General features: G+C 43.2%; 1 protein-coding gene and 1 long non-coding RNA gene across 3 annotated transcripts in view; one reads left to right on the top strand and one right to left on the bottom strand.

Annotated features, from left to right (window-relative positions):
• The window catches only part of MIPEP (mitochondrial intermediate peptidase), a 51,180-nt gene extending 49,354 nt beyond the window's left edge, over positions 1-1,826 (top strand). For both annotated transcript variants that reach the window (XM_083436435.1, XM_083436436.1), the window contains exon 19: positions 448-1,826. In XM_083436435.1, coding sequence (XP_083292561.1) covers positions 448-545 — 98 coding nt within the window. In that variant the 3' untranslated portion in view covers positions 546-1,826. The remainder of the gene's footprint in view (positions 1-447) is intronic.
• A 17,154-nt stretch (positions 1,827-18,980) lies between these two features.
• On the bottom strand, positions 18,981-25,446 carry LOC310675899. The gene is made up of 3 exons (XR_014510296.1): positions 25,039-25,446; positions 24,218-24,325; positions 18,981-19,172 (listed from the first exon to the last, which is right to left on the bottom strand). It is a non-coding gene; the product is annotated as an uncharacterized lncRNA (long non-coding RNA).

Genomic DNA, 25,446 nt, shown 5'->3' with positions numbered 1-25,446 from the left:
TGCTTGTACGCATGCGCAAAGCACAATTTAGTGCTACTGCACATGTGCGAGCGGCAAAACCCAGAAGTAACCCTTTCTGGTACTTCCGGGTCGCTGTGGGACGCAACCTGAAAAAACGTAACATGAAGCAAATGTAACATGAGGCATGACTTCATATCTGTGTATTGTTTAGATATACTGTACATATCTGCTGGACATTTATTGGATAAGTAGGCATTTCCAAATGGAAACATTGTTCCTTTCATACTTAGGGGAGTGGTGAAGTGCTGATTGATCATGTGGTGTTTCTAAATCAATTCCCATATAAGCTGATTCCATGTTTTTTGGCAGATGCTCTTGACAGCTATATTGGAGTGGTTTGACGCGTCACAATTTCCTTCCACTTCAGGGCTGCCTTGCTTGTGAAAGCCATTTCCCCCTGACCTGTGTTTCCACTCCCACCCTTAGGTATGCTTCAGAAACGTCCGTCAGTGGAAGATTTTGTGGATGCCCTTGTTTCAGACTTGGATCAGGATTTTGAAACGTTCTTCATGGATTCTGAATAGCAAGAGAAGAAAAGTAAACATTCCGATGAAGAATTTTGAAAAGGGCATGTACCATCAACGGTGTACACAGAACTCTTGTGGGTTGCATTGCTGCATCCTCACGAGTGCTTGGGTAAAATACATGGTGTACCTGAAGAGCAGGATGCTTTTTCATTACAGAAAGATTGTCATAGCCAAGGCTTTGAAACAGGTATGCTTTGCATTCCTGTTAACCTATTTGAAAACGTATCCTTACATGAACACGTGACAGCTGATAGGCCAGGGTTACCAATAGCATGGGACAGCCTTATGTAGGTTCTAATGGCATGTGCTGTAATGGGCATGGCCAGTGGGTTGCCCATGGAGAAGTGCCCAATGCGTACTATCCCACACCCTTCTGTGAGTTCACTGAATGCATTGGGAGGGTACAAACCTCTTATGTGATTACACTGGAAGCCTCTTTTGTCTGTTTACCCATGATTTTTAAACTAACAGAAAGCAAGTAACATTTGCAAATGGGAAGTGAAGAATTGCCAGCCAGTCAGAAGAAAAGAGGAACAAAAATGGCCTGACCTTTAAGGAGAGGTTGATATAACAAAATCAGGAAGTGAATGTTTTCATAGCATAAGATAAGCATTATTTATTGCTGATGTCTGTGTATCAAACTGCTGTTTAAACCTTGGAAGCAGGAGCCAGTAGGCAAAACTACAATAGACTCAAGATACCTCAGTCTTTGTTCCCAAAGAACTTGGGATTTTAAAATGCATAATAAAAAAAAATTAGCAGAATAATTTAGGATACACTTTTCAGTTGTTATAGTGCTATCCTTAAACCATCTTTGCTTTCCTTTGTGTTTTTAATTAAAAAGTCAGACATTTATCAGACATTTAAGGAGTGTGCTTCGACCACTGTGCCAGTACTAACTCCTGCAACCAAGATGTAATTTGACACATTAATGTTTTGCATTTTGTTTGGCTCTAACCACACGAGTGTGGAAAAGTCATCAGATTGCATCATCCTGTAGGCATTACATTTTTATGAACAGTAAACTCTAAACTAATTGCTCTGGATTAAGATGCCAATAAAGAATTGTTACAATAAAGATAAAGAAAATGAATTATCTCACTTACTGGAATATTAACCCAGGGCTTTTCCTTGCTCTTGGAGAAATTAATTTCTGTAATTCTCTGTTGGAAGGAGGAAAGTTGATCGAGGTCAACCGTTATTAAAAGAGCCCATATACTAGGGCCTGGTTTGCACATCATAATAAAACCATGGTTTTCTAAATACCAATTGATCAAACCATTGTGTAGTGTTTTGTGTGAACCCTTACAAGTAGCTTGATTCTGGTTTGTTTACTTCCAACAAATCACAGCCTGAAGCTGTGGTTTGCTGCTGACTTACAATTTGTGGTTTCAGTTGCCTTGGCATCACATGTTTGCTTCACCACCTCACCCCATAGACAAGGCAAGTACAGCTGGAAAATAAACCAAACTTTGGAGAAGCAAACCATGGTTTCTTTGATCATATGTGAGACTACCTGTGGTTAAGTCATGGCTTATTAAAGAAGCCATGGCTTAGAAAAAAGTAGCAACTCTTTATTGAGATTTCTACATCTATAGTTTTCAATTTATGAGATGTTCCTCCACATGAATGTATGGCACCTGAAAAAAAAATGAGTTCTTTGATGGTAGAGGTGGGGCTCTGTTTTACTTCCTACTATAGTCTGAAGTACAAATGATGAATATACAGGGCAAGGCCTTTTCATCTGCAGCACCCAAACTCTATACTCTCATGTATGGAAGGTTAGGCTAGTCCCTTTCCAGTTGGTGGAAGATGGTGTAGACCATGTGGCATCAGGCCTTCAGTATTAGACCATTTGTGCCATCCAACTGGTTTGCTGTTTAGCTCTGCAGCTGGTTGTGCTTTGTGTATAGGTGTTGCTTATTTATTATTATTATTATGTTTCTTTTAAAATCTACGTTTATATGCACCTCTCTTCCATGGAGCTTAAGCTGGCATACAGAAGGTTCCCAGATGGTCTTCTCCCCATGCATTAACTCAGACCGAAACCTGCTTAACTTTAGCAAGGTTGCTTCAGGACCATATGCTGTGATCTTTCAAATGTTACAAAAGATTTGTCAGTTCAAATTATTTTTATCTATGAAATATACATGCACCAACTAAATAGCAACTATGGTCAAATCCCTTGCTAATGTATTGTTTTGTTGTCTTACTCAAAAGGAAATGGTATTCTGAAAAGATTTCTCCGTCATCTGCTAGCTTTAAAAATGCTTCCAGCTGTTCGGATGCCATAACTACGTTAGCCATTTATTCTGTACAGATTTACAGAGATCACTGAAACTGGCTTGGTTAACATGCAACAAAAAGCCATTTTTGAAGGACTTACTGCAAATGAGCAGTATGTTGACAGATGCTGTTCATTTGCTCCTGCCCCCACCCCCATGCAATGCAAGGGTGGAAACAAATCAGATGATTGGCTTAGTGTTATGTGCAAACGGACACTCACAGCTTGTTTGGAGAGAAACAAGCAGTGGCTTGCATGTAACTTAAGCCAGAGCTCTAGGTTGTCTCCTATGCAGTCCAGGGAGGAAGGGGTTGTGTGTGAATGAGCAGCCTGCATAAGCAAGCTGTCCATTTGCAACAAGCCACGGTCTTCATACTACATATGCTGGGAAATAACTAGGGAATACCAATTAATTCTGAAGCCCCACATGTGTGGGAAGCCACAAAAGAAAAAATGGCTGACTGCTTGAATTCAAAAAGAGTGGTGTTTGACTCACTCTCTAGTCAAAAGAACTCCCAGCACTCAAATATGCAGCATTTGCAAAGTGCAGGACATCTAGGTTGTTAGACCTTTTAAGTGTCCCAGTATTAAGTGCTCACAATGTGCTCCCCACGTCTCTATCCCTCTTGCAGTGAATAGACTACAAACTTAAGTAAGTTTAAATGCTTTACTTACAGTAATCAAAGGTCTCACTCATGCATCATAGAATTTTAGAACTGTAGAGTTAGAAGGGACCACAAGGATCTTATTGTCAGAAAGTTCTTCCTGATATTTAGTAGGAATCGCCTTTCTTGTAACTTGAAGCCATTGGTTTGATTCCTATCCTCCAGAGCACAAGCATCGTTCAATGCTGCAGCAGAAACAACACAAGTAAAAACTTATTAAGTACAAAATACAAAAAGTATCTTTAAACATGGAGTCTGGGCATGGGAGCTCAAGCATAATACGTCTGGTTAGTTACATGGTTCAAGAAGAAAAGAGAGGGAGAGAACAGAAAAATAAAACTTTATGTCCTCCCTCTCTGAGGTTGATGGGTCATGACCAAGCTGAGCCTTCTCTAGCAATTTACAGCTCTGGTCCTTAACACCTACATTTACTAGCTAGCATAGACATGGGTTGTTAGGTTTGACTGCAAAATCTCCCACAACATGCTAACCAAGTCTTCATAATATTGTAAGCATACTATGTTACTGAGTAGCTCCATTCAGTTGAAACTCTGCACATGCCCCAGAATGGTGTGTGAGATTTGGCTTTCCTCTAAGCCCACCTTTCTCAACCTGTGGGTCCCCAGATGTTGTTGAACTACAACTCCCATCACCCCTAGCTATCAAGGCCAGAGCTCAGGGATGATGGGAGTTGTAGTCCAACAACATCTGGGGACCCACAGGTTGAGAACCACTGCAATCCAGGTATCACTGTGGTGGGTAGGCAAGCTCTTATTGTGTTAGTCAGCACTGGTGTAAGATGGGGGATTGCATCTTTTCCCAGTTTACATTTATTCACACCTATTAATTTAGGTTGCAGTGCTAGCATTGTTGCTGGTCCTCTGGAGCAAGCACACTAATACTGATTTTAATCATCCAGACTAAGCAGAGTCATCAAGGTCAATGCAATTCTGTGCGTATGCAATCATTTCCAGTAAATGTCCTAAAAGTAATATTGAGAATTCTCAGAAATGAGCCTTTTAGCGACTACATGTGTCCCCATGAAAGTGTGAGCACACCTACAGACCTGGGAGCAATCTCTCCCACAGTCTGTGCTTGCCCAGTCAACTCTTGGCAAATAGCACCATGTGGAAGAAGGAGCCTTATTGTAGCACTCCTGTCTTATTGTCTCAGTTGGGTTCTCAGAAGGGCGTTTATATAACTGTCCTTTACTTTTAATATTGCCATTTGGTGCAAAGGGCTCTTCAATGCAGTTTTTCATGAAAAAGGGCAAACAATGAAACACTCAACATCAAAACATGCAAGTCATCTATTAAAATTATGAAACCAATATCACAACCGATAAAAGCAATAGCAGGAATCTTAAAATAACAGCAGTGAGAAGTAACAGCACTCTCAATAACCCAACCATATAAAACAGCAGGTGAAACGGGCTAAAAATGGTTAAGGATGAATTCTAACCATGTCTACTTCTAAGTTCCATTCAATTCAATGGGTCTTGCTCTCACGTAAGTGGGGTTAGGGTTGCTGCTGACCACCAAATTTTGTGCAGATCATATATTAATCTGAAGGATAACCTTAAACTAAGGTTGCTGCTTAAACGAATCAGATCTGGCCCAGTAAGTGTCACCTTGGAATTGCATGTAAGCTGCTGGGTCTGCGTGTGTGTTTTACATCCCAGTGATTTCAGTGGGATAATCATCCATCAAATGCTTAAATCTCTCCATTTTAAACCGCTGGATCATGCTCTTAAAAGTCTCCAAGGTCCTTTGAAAGGACATGTATTTTTGCAGCAGCCTATATACCATGCCTAAGTGTCAGATCCAGAAGGAAAATTGTTGCAACACTTTCCATTGGAGCCTCTGGGGAATACAGGTGAACTAACAACTTTTATGCCACACTAAAACCCTCAATAAAATAAGTTGTATCAGATTAATTGATACTAGGCAGTGGTAAAAGGTGTTTATTGCAGAGTGGATGTTTACATTATGGTTTATTATGGCCTTTGAAAAAACACTGGGCAAAGAGAGTAGAGCAACTGCCCTAAATGGCATAGGCTAGAGGGTCCTACCTCTTGTATATAAATTAGGCTGAACCTTCCATAATGATATAAAACAAATATCTGAATAATATGGCTTGCAGCCCACCCACCAGAAATCATCTCCCATACAGCACATTGGGGAAATGGGTTTTTGCAACTTGGGCTTCAACGGCAGCATCAAAAAAAGCCAATGAGCTCGTTAGCTACTATGGTTACCAGCTTCTCAAGGCGGTATACAAAGTTAACTAATAAAATAATAATAAAAATACCATATTTATATGCATTGACACTATAAAGTTTTCTCAAGCAGCCAACACATAAACAGATACAACAATGCATCTAGCTGTATTAAAATATGTATGTGTAGCTGTCATTATAACTCCCTGATACATATATGTATTGTTTGCATATTATTAGCTCGACTGGTCAGAATCACCCAATTCTGTGTATAAATACATTAAAAACAGAATCCTCCTCTGCCCCTACTAACAGCATATTTGATGTTCAGAAGTTGCTATTTATCTCTCGGTTGTTGTGGGACCACCTAGTGATTTCGAGCTCCCGAAAAAAGTCACAAAAGGGAGACCAAGCCAGTTTCTGCTCACCCTACCTGCTACCTGCTTCTCTTGCTGGCAAAACAGTTCAGGGATTGGGAAGTTTCTTGGTCCTGCCAGTCTTTCCCATGAACGGCGTTTACAGGAAAGGGTAATCAGCTGAGTTCACTGCATTTCTTTATGGACATATGCTTTAAGTATGTACAAAAAAAGTTTTCCTGCTTGGCACCATGATTTCATTAGACGGACTCTCGTTGGGAACAGCTACTGAGAAAGGGGATTCAAAGCTCTTCTGCAATGAAGTAAATTATATGTGTGTAATAACATTGTGGAGGAATATTATGATTCATGCAGCTTTTCAAAGCTGTTGCTGTTCTTTACGTTCTAGAAGTGCTTTGAAGCCCTCCAACTGGTAAAGCTTTTTCTCAGTGGGGTCATTTTTTAACATCTTTAAAAATCCCTTCTGTTGCCATCAGTTGATACAGCTGCAAAGCTAAAGGGAACAATGGCAAAGATCCTGCAAAGATTTAAACAGCTGCTCAGCTTTATGTGCTTTGCGAATAGCCTGTTGGAAAGGATATAAATCAAGCAAGCACCTGTATATATTTTTGCATGCTTAAGGGCAACGGGAGTGCTAGTTAAAGAAATACTAGACTTTTACTGGCTACAGTAAAAGTCTGTTATGTTTAACGCCTCCATCATCCACAGACGTCCTGTTCCGCAGCTATAATTTTGAAATCATCCTTCTCTCACACAGCTTGTGTGCTGGCTACCACCACCAGAACATGTAAATCTGAATTTTCAGTTTAAAGAAATAGCTGTAGTACAGAGGCTGCCCCAGTAGAAAAGTTGTCCAGTGTCCACACCAGAGTTTACCGTGTGTTTGCAGCTGTTTGCATTCACATTTACTTTGTGTGGTCCACATGATATTACCTTCAAACAGCACAATCTGAGTGCCCTCTCTTAAAACCTGGGTTTACCTGATAATAATAAGATGGGAGAAATTGGGCTCCAAACTGTCCCACTCGGGTCACAGGTGATTTAGAACCACAGAATTGTAGAGTTGGCAGGGACCACTAGGATCCTAATCCAACTCCTGCATTGCAGGAATCTTTTGCCTAATGTGGCGCTCGAACCCACAACCCTGAGATTAAGAGTCTCATGCTTTACCGACTGAGCCTACCTTGTTGTGGAGTTCTGGGGTAAGTGGATCCATCATCACTTTCTGCCACTCCCCCTTCTATGCCCACTACTTCCTCAAGGCTTTCCTTTCTGGCTGTGATCGTGAACTACCGTATTTTTCGCTCGCACCAGACCATAAGACACACCTAGTTTTTGGAGGAGGAAAACAAGAAAAAAAAATATTCTGAATCCCAGAAGCCAGAACAGCAAGAGGGATCGCTGGGCAGCGAAAGCAGCGATCCCCCTTGCTTTTCTAGCTTCTGGGATAGCTGCACAGCCTGCATTTGCTCCATAAGACACACACACATTTCCCCTTACTTTTTAGGAGGGAAAAAGTGAGTCCTATAGAGCAAAAAATACGGTAATTCTGGTTTGCTCCTGAACTGATCCCTCTTTTGAGCCCACAGATTTGCACATGCAACTTTGCAATGGTTTTGCACATGTTTTGGGGTGGATCTAAATAAATAAATTAATAATATGCGCTCACAGCTATCTGTCCTCATGCCTATTGTTATTTAACAGGCATAATAGAACAATCAGATTAGAAGGCAGCGACAAACACAAAAGACAAAGCCTACTGGTATGAACAGGAAGGATCAAAGTTGCTCCTCATATACAAATACAAAAATGCGGGTGTGGACTGCTACTGCCTAATCCGAATTGGGGGGGCAGGGGGTGGATTAGCAGTTAAATAATGCTCAAATGTGGACAATCCTTAAGCAAAGCAATTTTGTCTCCTGTATCCATGGGACTCTTCCTAGCAGTAAATGTTGGGGACAAATGGAAATGGATGCATTGGGAGCACCCTCTAATTTTGCAGAGGTAATTCAAGCTGTGGGAACAAGGAAGACGCTCCCTCATTGCCATGGTTTGAACTCAAGTCATGGCTAGATCTGCAAAATTAGATTCTTCCCTTTCAACTTGGTCCCAAGGTAGACATGTCATGCACCTGACAGTGCTGATGATAGTGCCTTGCTTTCAGTCACCTTCCCGTGACATCACATGGGGCCTCCCCTAGGTCTAAGGCAGGCATAGGCAAACTCAGCCCTCCAGATGGTTTGGGACTACAACTCCCATCATCCCTGACCACTGGTCCTGGTAGCTAGGGATGATGGGAGTTGTAGTCCCAAAACATCTGGAGGGCTGAGTTTGCCTATGCCTGGTCTAAAGTTTGGGCTTTGAAATCTCAGGGTCAGGGATGCTCCTGACCTGGCAACCCTAATCCCGTCTCTACTACAAATAGGTATAAATGCATGTGCATGGACACTAAGCGTGCCATTTCACACCATACGGGTGGTATAAGAATTAGGACGTGTGCTTGGCATGCAGAAGGCTGAAGGCTGAATCCCCAGCATCTCCCATTCAAAGTGTCATGTAGCAAGGGGTGCGAAAGACCTTGGAAAGCCACTACCAATTAGAGCTGACAATACAAAGCTAGATGTTCCAGCGAAATAAAATCTTTTATTATTATTATTTTTGGTGGTTATTTTTAAAAAAATATTTTTTGTTTTTATTGAATATTTAATTTAAAAAAACAATTTTAAACTGCAGAATCAGTTAGTGCAAAGTAAAGAGAAACCGTGCCAATTTGCTTATAATATACAGACCACAGAATTGGGAATCCTGCAGCTCGGGTATTTTTACTTTGCTTTAGTGCAAGGAACGGATGGGGTGGTGGTGCTAAGGCTGTGATACTGGAATGATCAAATGCAAAAATGGGCAGCAGCTCTTTTGTTTTGGTAAGTGTGAAGCGTTGGCATGCATAGAGGAGAAAAGCACTGGGTGCTGAGATTCCTTCCTCAAACCAGACCTGGCTCTTTTTACAGCCGGGCACCTGACATGGGTTAAGGGTGAGCGAGCAGAGTCAGGAGGAGTGGGGGGGAGTGTTGGGAATGGCTCCACTCATCAAAACCTCATCTCTGATTCCTCAAGTTCCTCCCCCCAGCGTAAAGGAAATTATGAAGGAGCCTTTTCTTGTGGGACAGAGACTGGCTGGGTCGTGTGCATGCCCTGGGACGTCTGAACGAGGGAACGCACCGAGCAGTAAAAAGCCCTAGGCTTGCTCAAGGCCTAATCCTTTTAGAAAGGCATCACAGCTGGAAAGGCTCCCATTCCCTCCCAAGTCTCCAGAAATTAAAATCAAGACGGATTTTAATTTACTCAATGCAGATACAGGGGAAGGCCCTCCCCACCCATCCTCAGGGGGGAAACATGCTGCGTGAACAAGGAAGCACCAACTGTTCCCTCCTCAAATTCTCTTTGCAGGCTGGAAGTGAAAGAAGCATGAGGAGGCCTGTTGTTTTTTTGAGTAAGATTTTCCAAGGGAAACCACACTGAAGGACATGCAGATGAGAATGTCATGCATAACACCTGGTGCCTGTGCGGCAGCAGTTTGAAGGGTGCAGGTGTCTGCCTCGCTCAACTAGGGTCCCCATCCCTGCAGAGAAAGCTCTCATGCCTTCAAAGTGGCACCATGCAGATGGCCAAGAGGCTAAACCAAGGCTTTTGTTATTTTCATGGGATGTAGCTCAACTATTCTCACTTGCTTCTTTGCACATTTGTCACTAAGGATGCAAGAATCATAGAATTGTTGAGCTCGAAGGGACCATGAGGGTCATCTAGTCCAGGCATTGGCAAACTTGGCCCTCCAGATGTTTTGGGACTACAACTCCCATCATCCCTGACCACTGGTCCTGTTAGCTAGAGATTATGAGAGTTGTAGTCCCAAAACATCTGGAGGGCAGAGTTTGGCTGTGCCTGATCTAGTCCAAAGCCCTGCAATGCAGCAATCTTTTGCCCAACATGGGGCTCAAACCAACAACGCTGAGATGAAGAAGATGAAGAAGAAGAAGAAGAAGAAGAAGAAGAAGAAGAAGAAGGAGAAGAAGTGTTTGGATTTGATATCCCGCCTTTCACTCCCTTTAAGGAGTCTCAAAGCGGCTAACATTCTCCTTTCCCTTCCTCCCCCACAACAAACACTCTGTGAGGTGAGTGAGGCTGAAAGACTTCAGAGAAGTGTGACTAGCCCAAGGTCACCCAGCAGCTGCATGTGGAGGAGCGGAGATGCGAACCCGGTTCCCCAGATTATGAGACTACCGCTCTTAACCACCACACCACACTGGCTCTCTAAGTGTCTTATGCTCTACTGACTGAGCTATCTTAGCCTTAGGGCACTGATTTCTATTCTGACCCATGTTCACCACATGCAGCACTGTTTCTGTTCCACTGCAATTCAGCTTCCAACAGAAACAACATTATTCATCTGTTATGGCAGAATTCTACATCTTTAATTGCGCTAGTATTACGTTGTTTTGTTGTAGCATTCATTTCAATGCAAATGAAACACTGCAAAGAGGAGGAAATAATCAATTCCGCATCAATTGCAGATGGAAAACAACCATCACTGCAAATACCAATTGTATTCATTGAACCGTAGATTTGGAAGGAACCTCAAGTGCCATCTAGTCCAGCCTACTGCAATGCAGGAATCACAGCTCAACCAATTTAGCTGAATTGATTTCCATTCTGGGAATAGGACAAATAAGTGAACCCCAACAGTTCCTGTCCCTGTCTCCATTTTCGTCGGATTTCTCCAACGACTAAATCTGGCACCCACAACAGGAACTGGACATCTGAATAGGACCAAGATAGCTTAGATTAGGGGTGGTCAGACTTGAGGCTTCTGCGGTTTCTTTGATTTAACTAGAACAGTGCTTGGTGCAAAAGACAAAATTAGAATTGAGGAATCCCAAGTCCAAGAATTCATGCCGAGTACCAAGACTGAACTGAGTTAACTTTTAGTGACCCCAACACTTTCAGCAGTATAATTAAGAGGTAGGGAGTAATTTGGGCGTTGCTAAGTTGGAATCAGAAATATTTGCTGATTTCCTGAAAATTGCCTATAGATCTATTACCAGTAGATCCAGATCTACCTTCTACTCTCACCCACTGTCAACTAGAAAGGAGAAACCCCCTATTTATTATTTACTGGAGAAGGAAGTCTGACTTCAGTGCCAAATACAGAAAAGTTAACAATATGTATATGCAATGGGGGAGTCTAAAGCATAGAGGGCCAGAGAAGTTGTGCTCCTCTTGGATTTCCATCCCTCTCCTCTCCCTGGTTTTTGTCAAGTAATGCCAGAACTATTATTAGTACACAAATATATTCCTGCCTATAGGCAGGCTTTTTATTCCCTGCCCTGATTAATACCTACTCAGGAGTGCACCTGACAATGAAAGAAATGAACCACTCCCTAGATCTAAGCCAGGAAACCCTGAATCCCAGAATAATAATAAAAATAAAACTGTTTAAAACAGAAAAATGTTTTTGTTACAAACTAGCTGGAGGGAACCGGGCATTACATTATGTTTCCTTAAATTAAATTGAAGGGTTGTGCCTTAATTAATTTTTTAAAAAATCAATTAAGTGTAACTGGAGCTGTCACTCAGCTAGAATATTTTAGTTGATCAATTGCCTACCTTTCAGATGATGGGTTATTTCATTAATGGGTTAAATTTAAATCAAACTGTATTATACCCAAATAGGCATAATTTTTGAGATCCTGAATGAAGTGTCAAAAGCATTTATAATTCAACAGCAGTCAAATGATACCAACAGCAATCAAATGAAAATTCACTTAACGATTTTATTTTTCATGCCCAACTTCAATAACGGACCAAAAAAACAAAAACAAAAAAAAACGGCTTAGGAAATTAGGGTTGTGTCCTTAATTCACAGCTGAACCAATTAAAATCGGGACTGATAAATTAGCTTTGTTGATTCAAACCACTTAATAAGCCAGTTAAAGCTGGCAGACGTAATTATAATCAAAGCAGAGAACACAATTCACTGGAATGCGAACCTTGTAACACATTCATTCATTCAGAGCATTTTTACCACACTCTTCAGAAAGAAAAGCTCTCAACCATGACTTATGAATTGATGAAGATAATAAGAGTCATGGCCCTCAGGCTTACAATGTTTTTTTAAAGACCTGACACAAAAGGGAAAAGGGAAGAGGAGGGAAGAGGAATGCAAGCAAACCCAGGCACCAGTTCTGAATGTTATGAGAAATGTGGTGGACCTGTAAAAGGGTAAAAGAGTATTGGGAAATAATTTTAAACAAATTGAAAAAAAAAATGTTTAAAAGCACCTTTCCAAACAAACAACAACAAAAAACCAGAGTCCTTTTTGCTGAGAATAATTCAGATGGAAATTCCCAGGTGTCAAAAAAAGGCTATTTATGTATGCCACTATGGTGGCCCATGTTTTGTTTCCAAAAATGGAAAACGAGCGCGGTCCCAACCAAAGAAGAATGGCAACTTAAACTGATGGAATATGTGCAGCTTGCAGATCTAATGTATAGAATAAGAGAACAAGGAAATATTTGTTTAAAGAGGATTGGAAAATGTTTACGGAATATATGGGGGGGGGAATTGTGTACTCTTGAAAATGTTGGCAGCATTAAGATAAATTCAACAGTGTAAATAAATTTTGATAGAAGTAATAATGGAATACTGAATGGTTTAGTTTATATAAAATGTATGCAGGGATTTATGCTATGTAAAATAAACCATTGAAAGAGAAGAAGGGAAGTCACTGATATTTTAAGGTTGTATAAATGAATATTCTAAATTGTAAAAAAGAAAATCTAATAAAATTATATTTAAAAAGGGGGGGGGGAATGAGATGGTGCAGCAAGATACAATGGTATTTTGGGTTACAGATGCTTCAGGTTACAGACTCCGCTAACCCAGAAATAGTACCTCGGGTTAAGAACTTTGCTTCAGGATGAGAACAGAAATCGCGCGGCGGCAGCAGGAGGTCCTGTAAGCTAAAGTGGTACCTCAGGTTAAGAACAGTTTCAGGTTAAGAACAGACCTCCAGAATGAATTAAGTTCTTAACCCGAGGTACCACTGTACTTGAACTGACATACAGTAGCTATAATGGCATTGTAAAGAAGAGGAGGAGGAGGAGGAGGAATTCCTGCCTTGCAAAGGAATGTGATGCTAATGTCTAATACCAAGAAAGAAGGTCTACCAAGGTTATGGGTTGAGCACAATGCTTTATGGAAGTGAGACATGAGCAACTTACAACCGTCAAGAGCGACGCCTCAATGCCTTCCACATGCACTGTGTCAGGAAGATTTGGCAGACACAGCAGAACAGAGTCTCAAAGAAAGATGTGATCTCACAAGCCCACTTAGTGATGTTTCCACAGAATGGAAGATGGCAGGGTCCCCGAGGACGTGCTCTACAGAGAGTTGGCTTCAGGCACCAGGCAGACCAGCTCTGCGTTATAAAGATGTCTGCAAACATGACATGAAGGCTGGCAACATCAACCCTGCCATGTGGGAATCCCTTGTAGACGACTGCAGGGCCTGGAGATAGACAAGTCCGGCTGTACATCCACACCAGTGACCAGAGGAGGAATGACCGCTGGGAGGAGCACAGAGAGAAGAAACGCCATGGTGCATCTGCAGCAGCACAACCGGATGCCTTCATCTGCCCCAGCTGCAGCAAAACATGTCTCTCCCCTATCGGTCTCTACAGCCACAGCAGGCACCATAATCTTCCAACAGTTTGATTTCACCCCAAAGGTGCACTCCTCCATTGTCTCCCGAGGCAGACGGATGCCAACAAAAATCCCAGTGTAAAAGATCACTTCCCAAAACTTATAAATCAGGCCATTTGATTGCAGGAATTCCAACATGTGCCCAGGACTGTTCCTAGCAACAACTTCTCCACTCACCTGGGTGAGGAGGAGGAGATCCACCCGAATGGGGTGTCTGACCGCACAAAGCAGCTACTATACCAGGGCGGTGTCCAACAAGCTGTGTGCCATTAAGAAACAGCCATTAACAACAGAAGAAAGTAATAATTAAAATAACCAGTAGATCAAAAGGTTTTAAACAGTTGCATGTAGGCATTAAAAAATCTCCATGAGCTGTCTGAAAGTCAAAAGGGAGGATATGCATCTCGGCTAGAAGAGTGTTCAACAGCATTGAGATAGAGGCACTAAATGCCCAGCTTCTAGTTAAGGCTGATTGGGCCTTTGCAATATGGAGGACAACCAGCAGCACTTGTTGATCAATATGGGATATAAGAGCCCAGGCAGTCCGTAAGGTATCTTGGACACAAGTTGTTCAGGACTTTGTATATCCACACAAGAGCCTTCAACCGAGCCCCACGCCAATTTATGACCCAATGAGACCATTGCAGTCCAGCAAATGTATTGTGGCAACAACAGAAACTAATAAATGATAAATGATTTTGATTATTTGGAGTACTGAAGGGAAGACTGGAAGCCAGTGGAAAAGCACAGGCTAAGCTTCCTTTCCAAGCCAGGGCCTCACCTGGGATAGAGGCATTAACATGACAAAAGGTGTTGATGGCTCATCTGAGAGCCTGGGCAATCAGAGGTTGCCATGGTGATGGGGTATGAGTTTGCAATGACAGGAAAATGGAGTCTTTAGAGCAAGGTGTGCTGGGAAGAAGAAGAGAAGAAAAAAGGCTGGGATCTGTCTTGGGCTGGCTGGCTGAAGATGCCATCGACTCCATGTCAAGTCCCTCTCAGAATAACCATGCTATAAGATCTGGACTCCCTCCACACAGACTGAAGGTTCAAATAGGCGAATAAACCATACAGTGGTATCTCAGGTTACATACGCTTCAGGTTACATACGCTTCAGGTTACAGACTCCGCTAGCCCAGAAATAGTGCTTCAGGTTAATAACTTTGCTTCAGGATGAGAACAGAAATCTTGCTCCGGCGGCGCGGCAGCAGCAGGAGGCCCCATTAGCTAAAGTGGTGCTTCAGGTTAAGAACAGTTTCAGGTTAAGTACGGACCTCCGGAACGAATTAAGTACTTAACCCGAGATACTGCTGTATTTCTTAAAACTATGACAGTCTCCGCCGTGTCTCAATTCTCCAAAGGAACACTATTATTTCACCCTCCCTTGCAAGGCAGAAAACATATGACATTTATCAGCCCCTTGGCGAGCTAGTACATTTTGTGGCTAGTAGGCTCTGTTCAACGTCCAGAGACCCACACATTGTGGAGGCATATTCTACCCTGCATTTTTACTTGCCCAAGCAGGAAGCAGCTCATGGGATCAAGTCCTTCCTTGTTTGTTTTTTTCTTTTAAAAGGGAACATCTCATTCTAGTACTAATTTTGAAAGAGTCTCTTTTGATGTTCTTTTTAGGCAAGATCTTTGATGTGACCAGTTTAAACGTCTTTAACCAGTAATTTACATACCAAGGTATAAACCAATTGCACCTTGAGAGAGACAGATTATAGGGAGAGGGACTGGTAATTATACCTTTCTTCTTTTAACTGCACATGTCTGCTGCTTATTGATAGTGCCGGAGGGGGGCGGGAACAGGGAGAGGGGCTGCTAAGTTCAAAGCCAGCCTTGGAGATGCTCGTTCTCTCCATGTCTTTAGCCTTCCTGCCTGCTGGATACTTTTGAATTGTAAGTGAAACCAGGGCGGGGGAGGAATCCACACAAGTCTGGGTAAATAATACACAGGTGTGGCTTGCAGGCACGCCCTTCCATCCTCTTGAACTGGTGTTAAATGTTTTATAGGTTGTCTTATGCTGTGACTCATTCTATGCATGAACGGCAGTGGTCTACTGTTTGATGGAACCACTCCAAAAGCTGGAAACAAGACATTTTAGCCTGCTTTATAACACATGCTTTCCCTCAAAGAATTCCAGGCACTGTGGTTTATACTTCACAAGAGTTACAATTCCCAGAAACTCTTCACAAACAATGCAGAGCTTGGGAAATAAATAATGTCTGTAAGTAAAGTAGGCGTTTGAAAAGGTGTGTTCTTGGTGTGAAGAAAGGATCCTTGCATTTTTTACTTTGGTGGGCTGCAACTCCCATCACATCCTGTGCCTTGAATACAGAGATTGGGGAACAAAGTGTGTCTGTTTCTGTTGAAAGCAGAGACTGGGGAAGTTAACCTGCTTTGTGTTGCTGTCCCTGCTCCCCATTTGTGGCACACTGCTCCCCACTTCTACCCAATGGCTTTATATGCTAGCCAAGCGACGCTGCACACAGAGCTTTTTCCCCCCCAGCCAGAAAACTCAGTTCTGGCACCTCTCAGGTGGGCGCCATTGCCATTCTAAGAGGACAAGGGAGGCCTTCCATTGTGAGTTCCTGCTCCCCTTTTTCTAGAAAAATAGCACTGGCTGTACAGGCTTTCTATGTTGATGTCAATGTTCGTATGAACTCCTAAATGTGTTTTTTTTTCTTTTTCTGAAGAAGCAAGGTTATCTTGTGGCATCTTAAAGAGTAAGAAAGTGTAAAGCAGTTTAAGTGTTGGTGTGTGTGGAGTCAGAAAGGTCAGAAACGTCAGAAGGAAATTAAGTGGAGACTGTACAGGACTCGCAATTGCATCATTAACACCGGCTGTTTGCAACAGCAGCCCACAGCGAGCATAGCAACACCCCCTTCAGCTCAGATTCCTATCTTAATTTTCAACCAGCGGCATATTTGAAGGCAACCTTGAATAGGGAAGTTTTGTTTTGGTGGATGAACCTTACAGAGCATATTACTAGCTCCTTCTTGCATGATATTGTTACGAAAACCGGGTGCCTGCTCCTCTCTGCACCAAGCGGTGGGTGGCACGAGCCCATGGGGTCCCAGACAAACACACACGGGGGTCTGTGTCACTTTGGAGAACAGAAGACACAGCACAGACTGTCGTGCTTTAAGAAATACAGTTTATTCACCTGTTTACACCTTCAGTCTGCATGGAGGGAGTCTAGATCTTACGGCATAGTCATTCCCAGAGGCAGCCGTGTAAGCTGCCTGTTGCCAGCCTTCCCCAAGATGGATCCCACCCCTTCTTCCTGTTTCTTCCTCCCAGGAAACCCTTTTTCTGTCCCCTCATAGGCACAGCACATCACCTCTCAAACCTTTTAAACCCTGTCTTTGTACACACCTCAGAGCAGGTGTGGGGAGTTTTCTTGCATTGATAGCAACTCACAATGGCCTCTCAATGGCCCCAGCTTGGCCAGCTTAGCCAGGAATTCTTCTTCAGCTTATATCTCTCCCTTCCCACCCCAAATAATCACAATCCTAGAATTTATTAATTTCTAGGGTTTACCCTAAATCTATAACTATATAACTATACAGTGGTAGTTCTCGAACTCAATCCGTTCTGGAAGTTTGTTTGACTTCCAAAATGTTCGCAAACCAAGGCACGGCTTCTGATTGGCTCCGGAAACAATGACGACAGCCGAAACGGGTGTTCAGTTTCTGAAAAACGTTCGCAACACTTACTTCCAGGTTTGTGGCGTTTGGTAGCCGATTTGTTCGTAAACTAAGCCGTCCAGGAACCAAGGTACCACTGTATAACTGTGTGTGTGTGTGTGTGTGTGTGTGTGTGTGTGTGTTCGTGTGTGTGTATTTATGAAAGATGTAAAGTTAATAGAAAGCCCTCACATCGTATCCTGGAGGGGAGAGAGGAAACCCTCTTGTGGCCACTGTCAACTTGGTTAGTCAAATCTGCCAGTGCTAGTGATCTGCTACCCTCTGAGACCTTCCAACAGAGGCCAGTTCCCTTTGGATTCACACAGGGGTGAAACGTTCAGTCTCTTCAAAGCGATGGCCTCAGGCAAGAGCTCAGGTCACTACTTGTCCCCTCTCCAGCTATCAGAAGAACCCCAGGAATTCCCCCCAAGAGGGATTCCAGGGCCAAAGGTCTCCTGCTTGACTTGCCCCCGTGCAAAAGGCATCAATATAACCCACCCGAGAGCAGTCACATAATCCAGCTTTCATTAAGTTGCTCAACACACAATGATTGTCTTTGCCCTTGTCAGTAAATTAATTAAATCTGTCAGGCAGCTCAGCAGTACTTGCAAAGGGGTTTCTCTGCTTGTGAATCAAAAACATCTCAAGATGTATCAGAGAGATACAGCTAAGATTCTATATATATTATGCAGCATTTCAGAGGAAAAGTCAGGAAAATTGTATTCAAATAAGCGTGTTAAAGGCAGAAGAAGATAGGATGGGAGATTGTGAAGGCTTGCAGATGTCTTTTAGATGTCTCCCTCATATCCTTCAATTTATGACATTTATATTCTGATGTTATATCTTTAAAAGGAGCAAATGTTCACCTAGTATGTTTGGAATGTACAACAGAGCTATTAAAATGTGGGGTATGTAAGAGGTTCAGGCAAATAAGGACAACCTTCTGGAGGTAAGCAAGAATGAATGAACAACAACAACAACAACAACAACAACAACAACAACAACAACAATAAATTATTTATACCCCGCCCATCTGGCTGAGTTTCCCCAGCCACTCTGGGCGACTCCCAATTGAGTGTTAAAAACAATACAGCATTAAATATTAAAAACTTCCCTAAACAGGGCTGCCTTCAGATGTCTTTTAAAAATAATATAGCTGCTTATTTCCTGGGAGGGCGTTCCACAGGGTGGGAGCCACTACTGAGAAGGCCCTCTGTCTGGTTCCCTGTAACTTCACTTCTCGCAATGAGGGAACCACCATATACATATACCCATATACATTATTATGAATATTATTATTTTATTGTATTTCCATTAGTGGTCATATTAATAATTACAATGCATTGTTGTTATTATTGTTGTTTGTTCATCACGATACAGAGAAAAGTCTTTAGGTAATTTACGGGGGGGGAGGGGAGAGATGCAACACAAATACAAAAGAGAGTAAAAGCACAACAAAACATAAACACACTGAAAGCGATCCTACCCTTTTAAAGTGATCTATTTTTTTTTTTAAAAAAAAGAAGACACCAAAGCAGTAGCTGACACTCTCTGTTCATATTTTCAGTTTTAAATGAGTCCTTTTCAATGAAGGCTGCCTCTCTCTCATCTGCTGATTGATGGCTAAAGGCTGGTGAAACAAGGATAACAGGTTACACCTACAGCTAATCCCAGAAAAAACCCAACTTCCTTTGGAGTTAGCTGCAGTTCTTAACTGTGGCATGACGCCCAATTGTGGAATTACTCACTTAAAAGGGTGGGAGCCAAGTTGAGCATTCTGGGGGCCTTGAGGGGAGGATGACCTTCCCATAAAGGTTTTATAATAGTGTTATGCCACATTTTGATCTCAAAGATCAAAGACCCTACTCTTCAGCAAGCTGTCCTGGAGGGGTGGAGAGGAGATCCTCTTGGACCTCTTTGCCTGAACCCTGGAGTTTTTATCACTCTGGCAAGGGAAGAAAGAGAATGCATTACCAGCCTATGCAAAAGCCACCACTAGCTCCTGTCCTTCCACTCTCAATGCTCTCGAACAGGAGTGAGCAAGCAAGTGATCTATGCCACTTGTTCCTTCGCCATTATTTTTGGCGGGAAGGTGTGCAGTGCAGTCGCTGCCCTTCTGGAATAGGAGTGATCGGCATCCCTTGCCCAGTGGTAGCTGGGCACAAAGTCAACCAGCATGCAATGTGTGTTACTGCATGTTGGGTAATTTTATGCTTCAACCTTGGAGACAAATTGCTCCTATTCAATGGCAATGGTGGCAGCAGCAGCAGCACAACAACGTATGCCTTCCTGTGCATATATCTAGTCTGGGAGGAGGGCAGCCTGTAAGTGGCAAGGCAGGAAAATGCTGCTGCCCCAAATCTGGCACCATGGGCAACTTCTGTAGTTGCCCTTCCATGAATATGTACAGTGGTACCTCAGGTTAAGAACTTAATTCATTCTGGTGGTCCGTTCATAACCTGAAAGTGTCCTTAACCTGAGGTATCACTTTAGCTAATGGGGCCTCCCGTTGCCGCCGCGCCACCACCACGCAATTTCTGTTCTCATCCTGAAGCAAAATTCGTAACCCCAGTTACTATTTCTGGGTTAGCAGAGTCTGTAACCTGAAGCGTCTGTAACCTGAGGTACCACTGTATCTGTGTGCACTCATTGCAGAGGGTCTCTGTATGCCTGCAGAGAGCTCGGCAGGGGCAAACCTGCCCCTTGCAATATTTCCACAAACAGTAAGCCCCCAAACAAGGCATTCTAGTGCAGGTTGCTGCATCTGCTGGAGCCAAAGCTTCTTTCATTCACACAAGAGGCCCCAGGATCAGGCCCATCAACTATATTAAGGCTGGAGCTTACGTAGCTACGGTATTTTTTGCTCTATAAGACTCACTTTTTCCCTCCTAAAAAGTAAGGGGAAATGTGTATGCGTCTTATGGAGCAAATGCAGCCTGCACAGCTATCCCAGAAGCCAGAACAGCAAGAGGGATTGCTGCTTTCACTGCGCAGCGATCCCTCTTGCTCTTCTGGCTTCTGAGATTCAGAATATTTTTCTCTTGTTTTCCTCCTCCAAAAACTAGGTGTGTCTTATGGTCTGGTGCATCTTATAGAGCGAAAAATACGGTAATTTGTGCCCATTGGTTTCAACAGGAGTGGATTTCAGAATGCAAAGATCTGCTTCCGGAAAACAAGCCAGCAGGGATTTGGAGTGGCGGATCATCCATCACTTCACTCTCTCCTCACTTTATTATGGGTTCGCCCTACAGATAGTGCAATGAAAAGTGAAAAACGGATATTTAAACGTCCAAAGGGCAATTCATGTCTCTCTCCTATGGGGAGATGTCGGGCTCCAGAGGCATGTGGAACATATGCAACTCTTGCAGAGCAGAATAATACTGTGGCCTGCCACCCCAATCTCTGAGCGGCTGAAGGAGCCAGGCAAGTTTCTTGGTGGGTAAATGGCCCTAAGTATGTTAAACTTTTGCAAAGAGGCAGGAGTCATGACTCTTTGCAAAGGCTTTACATTCTTCATTTGCCTTTTGGGGACAAGGGAGAATTATTTAACGTCCCCCAAGGGTGTCAACTTGAATAAAATATTGGGGAGCAGCAGGTAACCCTACCCTGCATAATGGATCACAAGATGCGATCACTCACGGACACTATTTGAGTGGCAATGCCCATGAACTTTGGGGGCCTCCAGCCCCCTCAAATAATCTATGGGACCTTGCCCCCTAGGAGATGGCTCCTATGAAATCCACACACATGATTGGGGTGTATGGGGTGTTAGGGGAGGGGTAGTCATGCTCCTCCTAGGGCAGTTTCCCCACCTTTGGTCCCCACCCTGCACTGAGCTCTCACCTGTGGCTTCTAGAAGCTGTTAGCATGTGACAGCGACCACACTCTGGGAAACGGCTTCGACTGGCTGGCTGAACCAGGCGAGGGGAGCTGATGCGTCTTAAGCCATTAGTGAGTTAGGGACTTCTCCTATATGCAAAGACAGGCTCCAATAGTGGGTTCAACGGTCAAGAAGGTGGCTTCTGCACATGTTGTAGAGGGAAGTGAGAGGCAGATGGGGCTCGTCAACCTGGGAAGGTAGCCCATCCAGGACAAGGAAAGCTCTGATCCTAAACCTCTGCTGCCTTGTGGGATATCTTTGGGAGAAGAAAAGGCTAAGGAATAAACCCTACACAAATCCAGAGTGGAGTCCCTAAGATGCTTGGATGGTGCCTTATACAACTTCTGGTGACTTCTTCAGCCAAGCTGGTGCCAAAAGTATTGCTCTGCTTTCCTTTGGACCACATCAGTGATGTGTCAACCAGCAGAACAAGGTGAACATGCTGCTGAGACATCCAGGTCTTTTGCTGCTTCTTGGCCCTGGGAATAACCTATGAAGGGGCCCTTTGTGTGGAAAGCACAAACTATTGGTAATATGCTTTGTCACTTTGAAAACTCCCAACTGTTTAACCTGGCAAAGAGCCCCTCTTCCTACGCCAGTAATGGTGCATTAGCTTCTAAGAAAAGGGCCAAATGAGCAGCCAATTAAAGCTCTTAGCGCCAACAAAGGTTAAATCAACAGCAGAGAGCAACACAGTTTGATTGAAGTGTTATGAAAGGCATAATGAAAGCTAGAAGGAGACTCCGAGCCCAGCTCTCTCCATTTCTAATATTCACCATCCAAAAGGGACATACGATCAAAACGGAATCTATTTTAATAGCATGAATAAACATTCTGTAATTGGCACTAGGAGGCCACAGGAACAGACAGGAAGTGGCATCAGACCCTATTTTCCAGGGACAATCTTGGATTTACAGAAGCCATCCTGGTTTCTGATTTGATCCCGTAATGTCCCGCTTTTCCTTAGGATGTCCCTATTTTCATCAGAGAAATGTTGAAGGGTATTAATTCTGAGTCGGAACATTGCTCCCTCTAGCTCAGTATTGCCCAAACTGATTGGCAGCAGCTCCTACATTTGTGGTTTTTGCTTATTAGCAGCAGAGAGGAGTGTGGGGACTTGCATTCTCCATCCAGGGAAGCAAGAGGTTCGGTGACACATTACAGTGAGGGGAAAACAGCTAGGGAGCTTGCAGAGTTCCCACTGTGTGGTGCAGCAAAAGCCCCTAGGGCAGAGGTTCTCAACCTGTGGGCCCCCGGATGTTGTTGGACTACAACTCCCATCATCCCTGACCACTGGTTATGCTGGCTAGGAATGATGGGAATTGTAGTCCAACCCACAGGTTAAGAAACACTGCCCTAGGGCAAGACAGAAGGGTTTGGAGAGCCAGCATTGGCCTCAATTCCATTACCCATAATACCTTCACTACCCCCAGTATTATAAGTTTTATTTATTTATTATTTATTGCATTTATATACTACCTTTTTCTTCCAAGGAGCTCAAGGTGGTGGACATGGTTCCCTTCCCTCCCCAGTTCATCCTCGTAACAACCCTGTGAGGTAGGTTAGGCTAAAGGATGGTGACTGGCCCAAAGTCACCCAATGAAATTCATGGCTGAGTGGGGATTCAAACCCTGGTCTCCCATGTCCTAATCCAACACTCTAACCATTACACCACACTGGCTTAATGTAACCAGCTGTGGCAATAAGCAGCAAGAGGTCTCTTAAAAACCTGCCCAGGTCAGCCTGTAGCATTCTTGGCACACCAAGCTGAGCAGAAAATGTGCAGCAACTTTACAGAAAACGATAGGATAATCCGTATTGTGGCTTGCCCCAACAGGTAACACAGAGAAGGTGTTTATTAGAATACTGTACTGGTTTTCACAATGTGTTCCAGGTTCCTTCATCAGTGGAAAGATCAGTAATGGTAGAACGGCTTTACTGAAAGGCAGCTTGCCCAGCGACAACAACCAACTCCCTCTGAAATGCACAAGGCTGGGGGCCTTCTAAGGACACACTCCGTTCATGTTAAGGTGACAGCAAAAATCCAAGGACAGGAGTGGGCAGATGTCAAGCTTGCAGCACCCCCATCTTGTCTTTTTACTTGACCCCCAAAATCTTCCAGCCAGAGTAAGGTGCAAAATACAGAGAGAGGAGGGCATGCAACACGGAATTAACGAAAAGGGTGCCTTTTTGTATTCAGTACCACACCTAGGGCTAAAGGAGAAATTCAATTCAGTTGACATTTGAAGGTGAAGCTAGCAAATCTGCACATTCCAAAAGCAACGCATGAACTCAGCCATCTTTCAAAATTTGCACTTCTTTAAATTTTGCAATGCAGTTCCCCAGCCAAGCAGTGTGTAGGAAAAGTGTGTACAAGTATGCATAAAAAGTGTGTACAAGTATGCATAAAAAGTGTGTACAAGTATGCATAAAAAAACACAGAGAACATGCAAAAAAATGCATTATATTAGGGAAAATATTTGCATATAGTTTGGTAATATTAGCATTAAGTTGCTAATGGATTTTCATGTGGAATTTTAAAAAATAAATATCGCAAAGTGATGTGGAAATGTGGAGAACTAAACATAAGATGGCAAAATGAGAGAAATCCAAATTTACCCACCCCTAAGCAGAACTGACTTCACAGCTTCTCATTTCTTCATTTTAACAATCTAGTTTAGGATTAGATGGGAGCCTTACTGTCGTTTCTTTTGTTGTTGCTGTTTTTCCTCACACAATCATGAATCAGAAACCCTTGCTGATTGCCCAGAATCTATCACTAGATCTCACCCTACCTCCTTTCCATCCTGTCTCACAGCTCTTTGCAATAGTCAAAGTTTCCTCAGCAGATTTCCCCGGGGTTTCTTGGTACCAAAGTCATGGTAGTAAAAGGCTCTCTAGAACTAGAAAAAGATGAAAGCCACGGAGTCAGTCTGCTACCTCAGTAATCTGCTGCTAGTAGCCAATGCAGCGCCCAAGAGAAGTTCACAGTAAGGGCAAGCCAGTTATATTCACCAGCAGTTCCCAGCAGTTGCTAGTTAGAAGCAGATGTCTCCCAGAAAGGATGCTGAACACATGGCTATCGGAGTCCAGTTCACAGATGGAAATGTACCCTATTTCAGATGTTTCCCTACCTTATTGTAACTGTGTGGAAAAGAACAACAGAGCCCCACAGCTCTCTCTCTCTCTCTCTCTCTCTCTCTCTCTCCCCACTCCACTTCACTCCCCACCTGCACCCACAATGTAGGGAAATGCTGGTAAAGGGAAGGCTGCAATTATATGTAGGTTCAGAAAAACCTCATTTGTGCTTGACATGTTTTGAGCAGTGCTGTTCCCCAGGGGAAATAGTAAGTTTTTGGTTTTCAATCAAGGGAAAGTTCACCATCCTCAAGCCAACATTTTCAAGAACTATTTTTCAACACGCTGGAGGTTCATCTTTTTTGTTTTGTTTTGCTTACAGTGGTGCTTCTCTGTCTCTCCCCTGGTTAAGAAAAAAAATATTACTCCAGAACATTCTACACTATTCTAGAAGGCAGGCCACAAAAGCAGTAAACTGAACCAACAGAAGGAGATATCGAATCACATCTGTATGATATACTTAAGATGTATTATTTACCTTGGCAGCAGGCAGCTGAGACTTCTTTTCTCCAACTTTCTCCCCTGTTGCCTCAAAATCCTCTACGCTCCTTCTTTATCAGGACCAGCCCTACTATTAGACAGCGTGAGGTAAGGGGGGCAGGGGAAACTGCATGTCCTGAGCCCCCTGACTCATACTCATCTGTTGGAGGACAGAGCTGTATGTGGTCTGTAGCCCTCAGGCACAGTGGAGCACATTGCCAGGACTGAAGTAAGATTTTACTGCTGTTCCAAACGGCTTCTGTATGTGGAACAGTGGTGGCTGCCATCTTGTCCTTCACCTCAGGCAGCAAACTGCCTTGAGACAGCCCTGGTCTTTATTCAGGCATTATATGCACTCAAGAGGTTTGTGCAACAGCACTTTGGCCCCTCCTTTGCTTGTAACACC

This window comes from Podarcis tiliguerta (genome assembly GCF_965153285.1).
Source record: "Podarcis tiliguerta genome assembly, chromosome: 4".
Lineage (NCBI taxonomy): Eukaryota > Metazoa > Chordata > Lepidosauria > Squamata > Lacertidae > Podarcis > Podarcis tiliguerta.
Note: the sequence above shows the minus strand (reverse complement) of the source record. Positions and strands in the feature narration are given on the sequence as shown.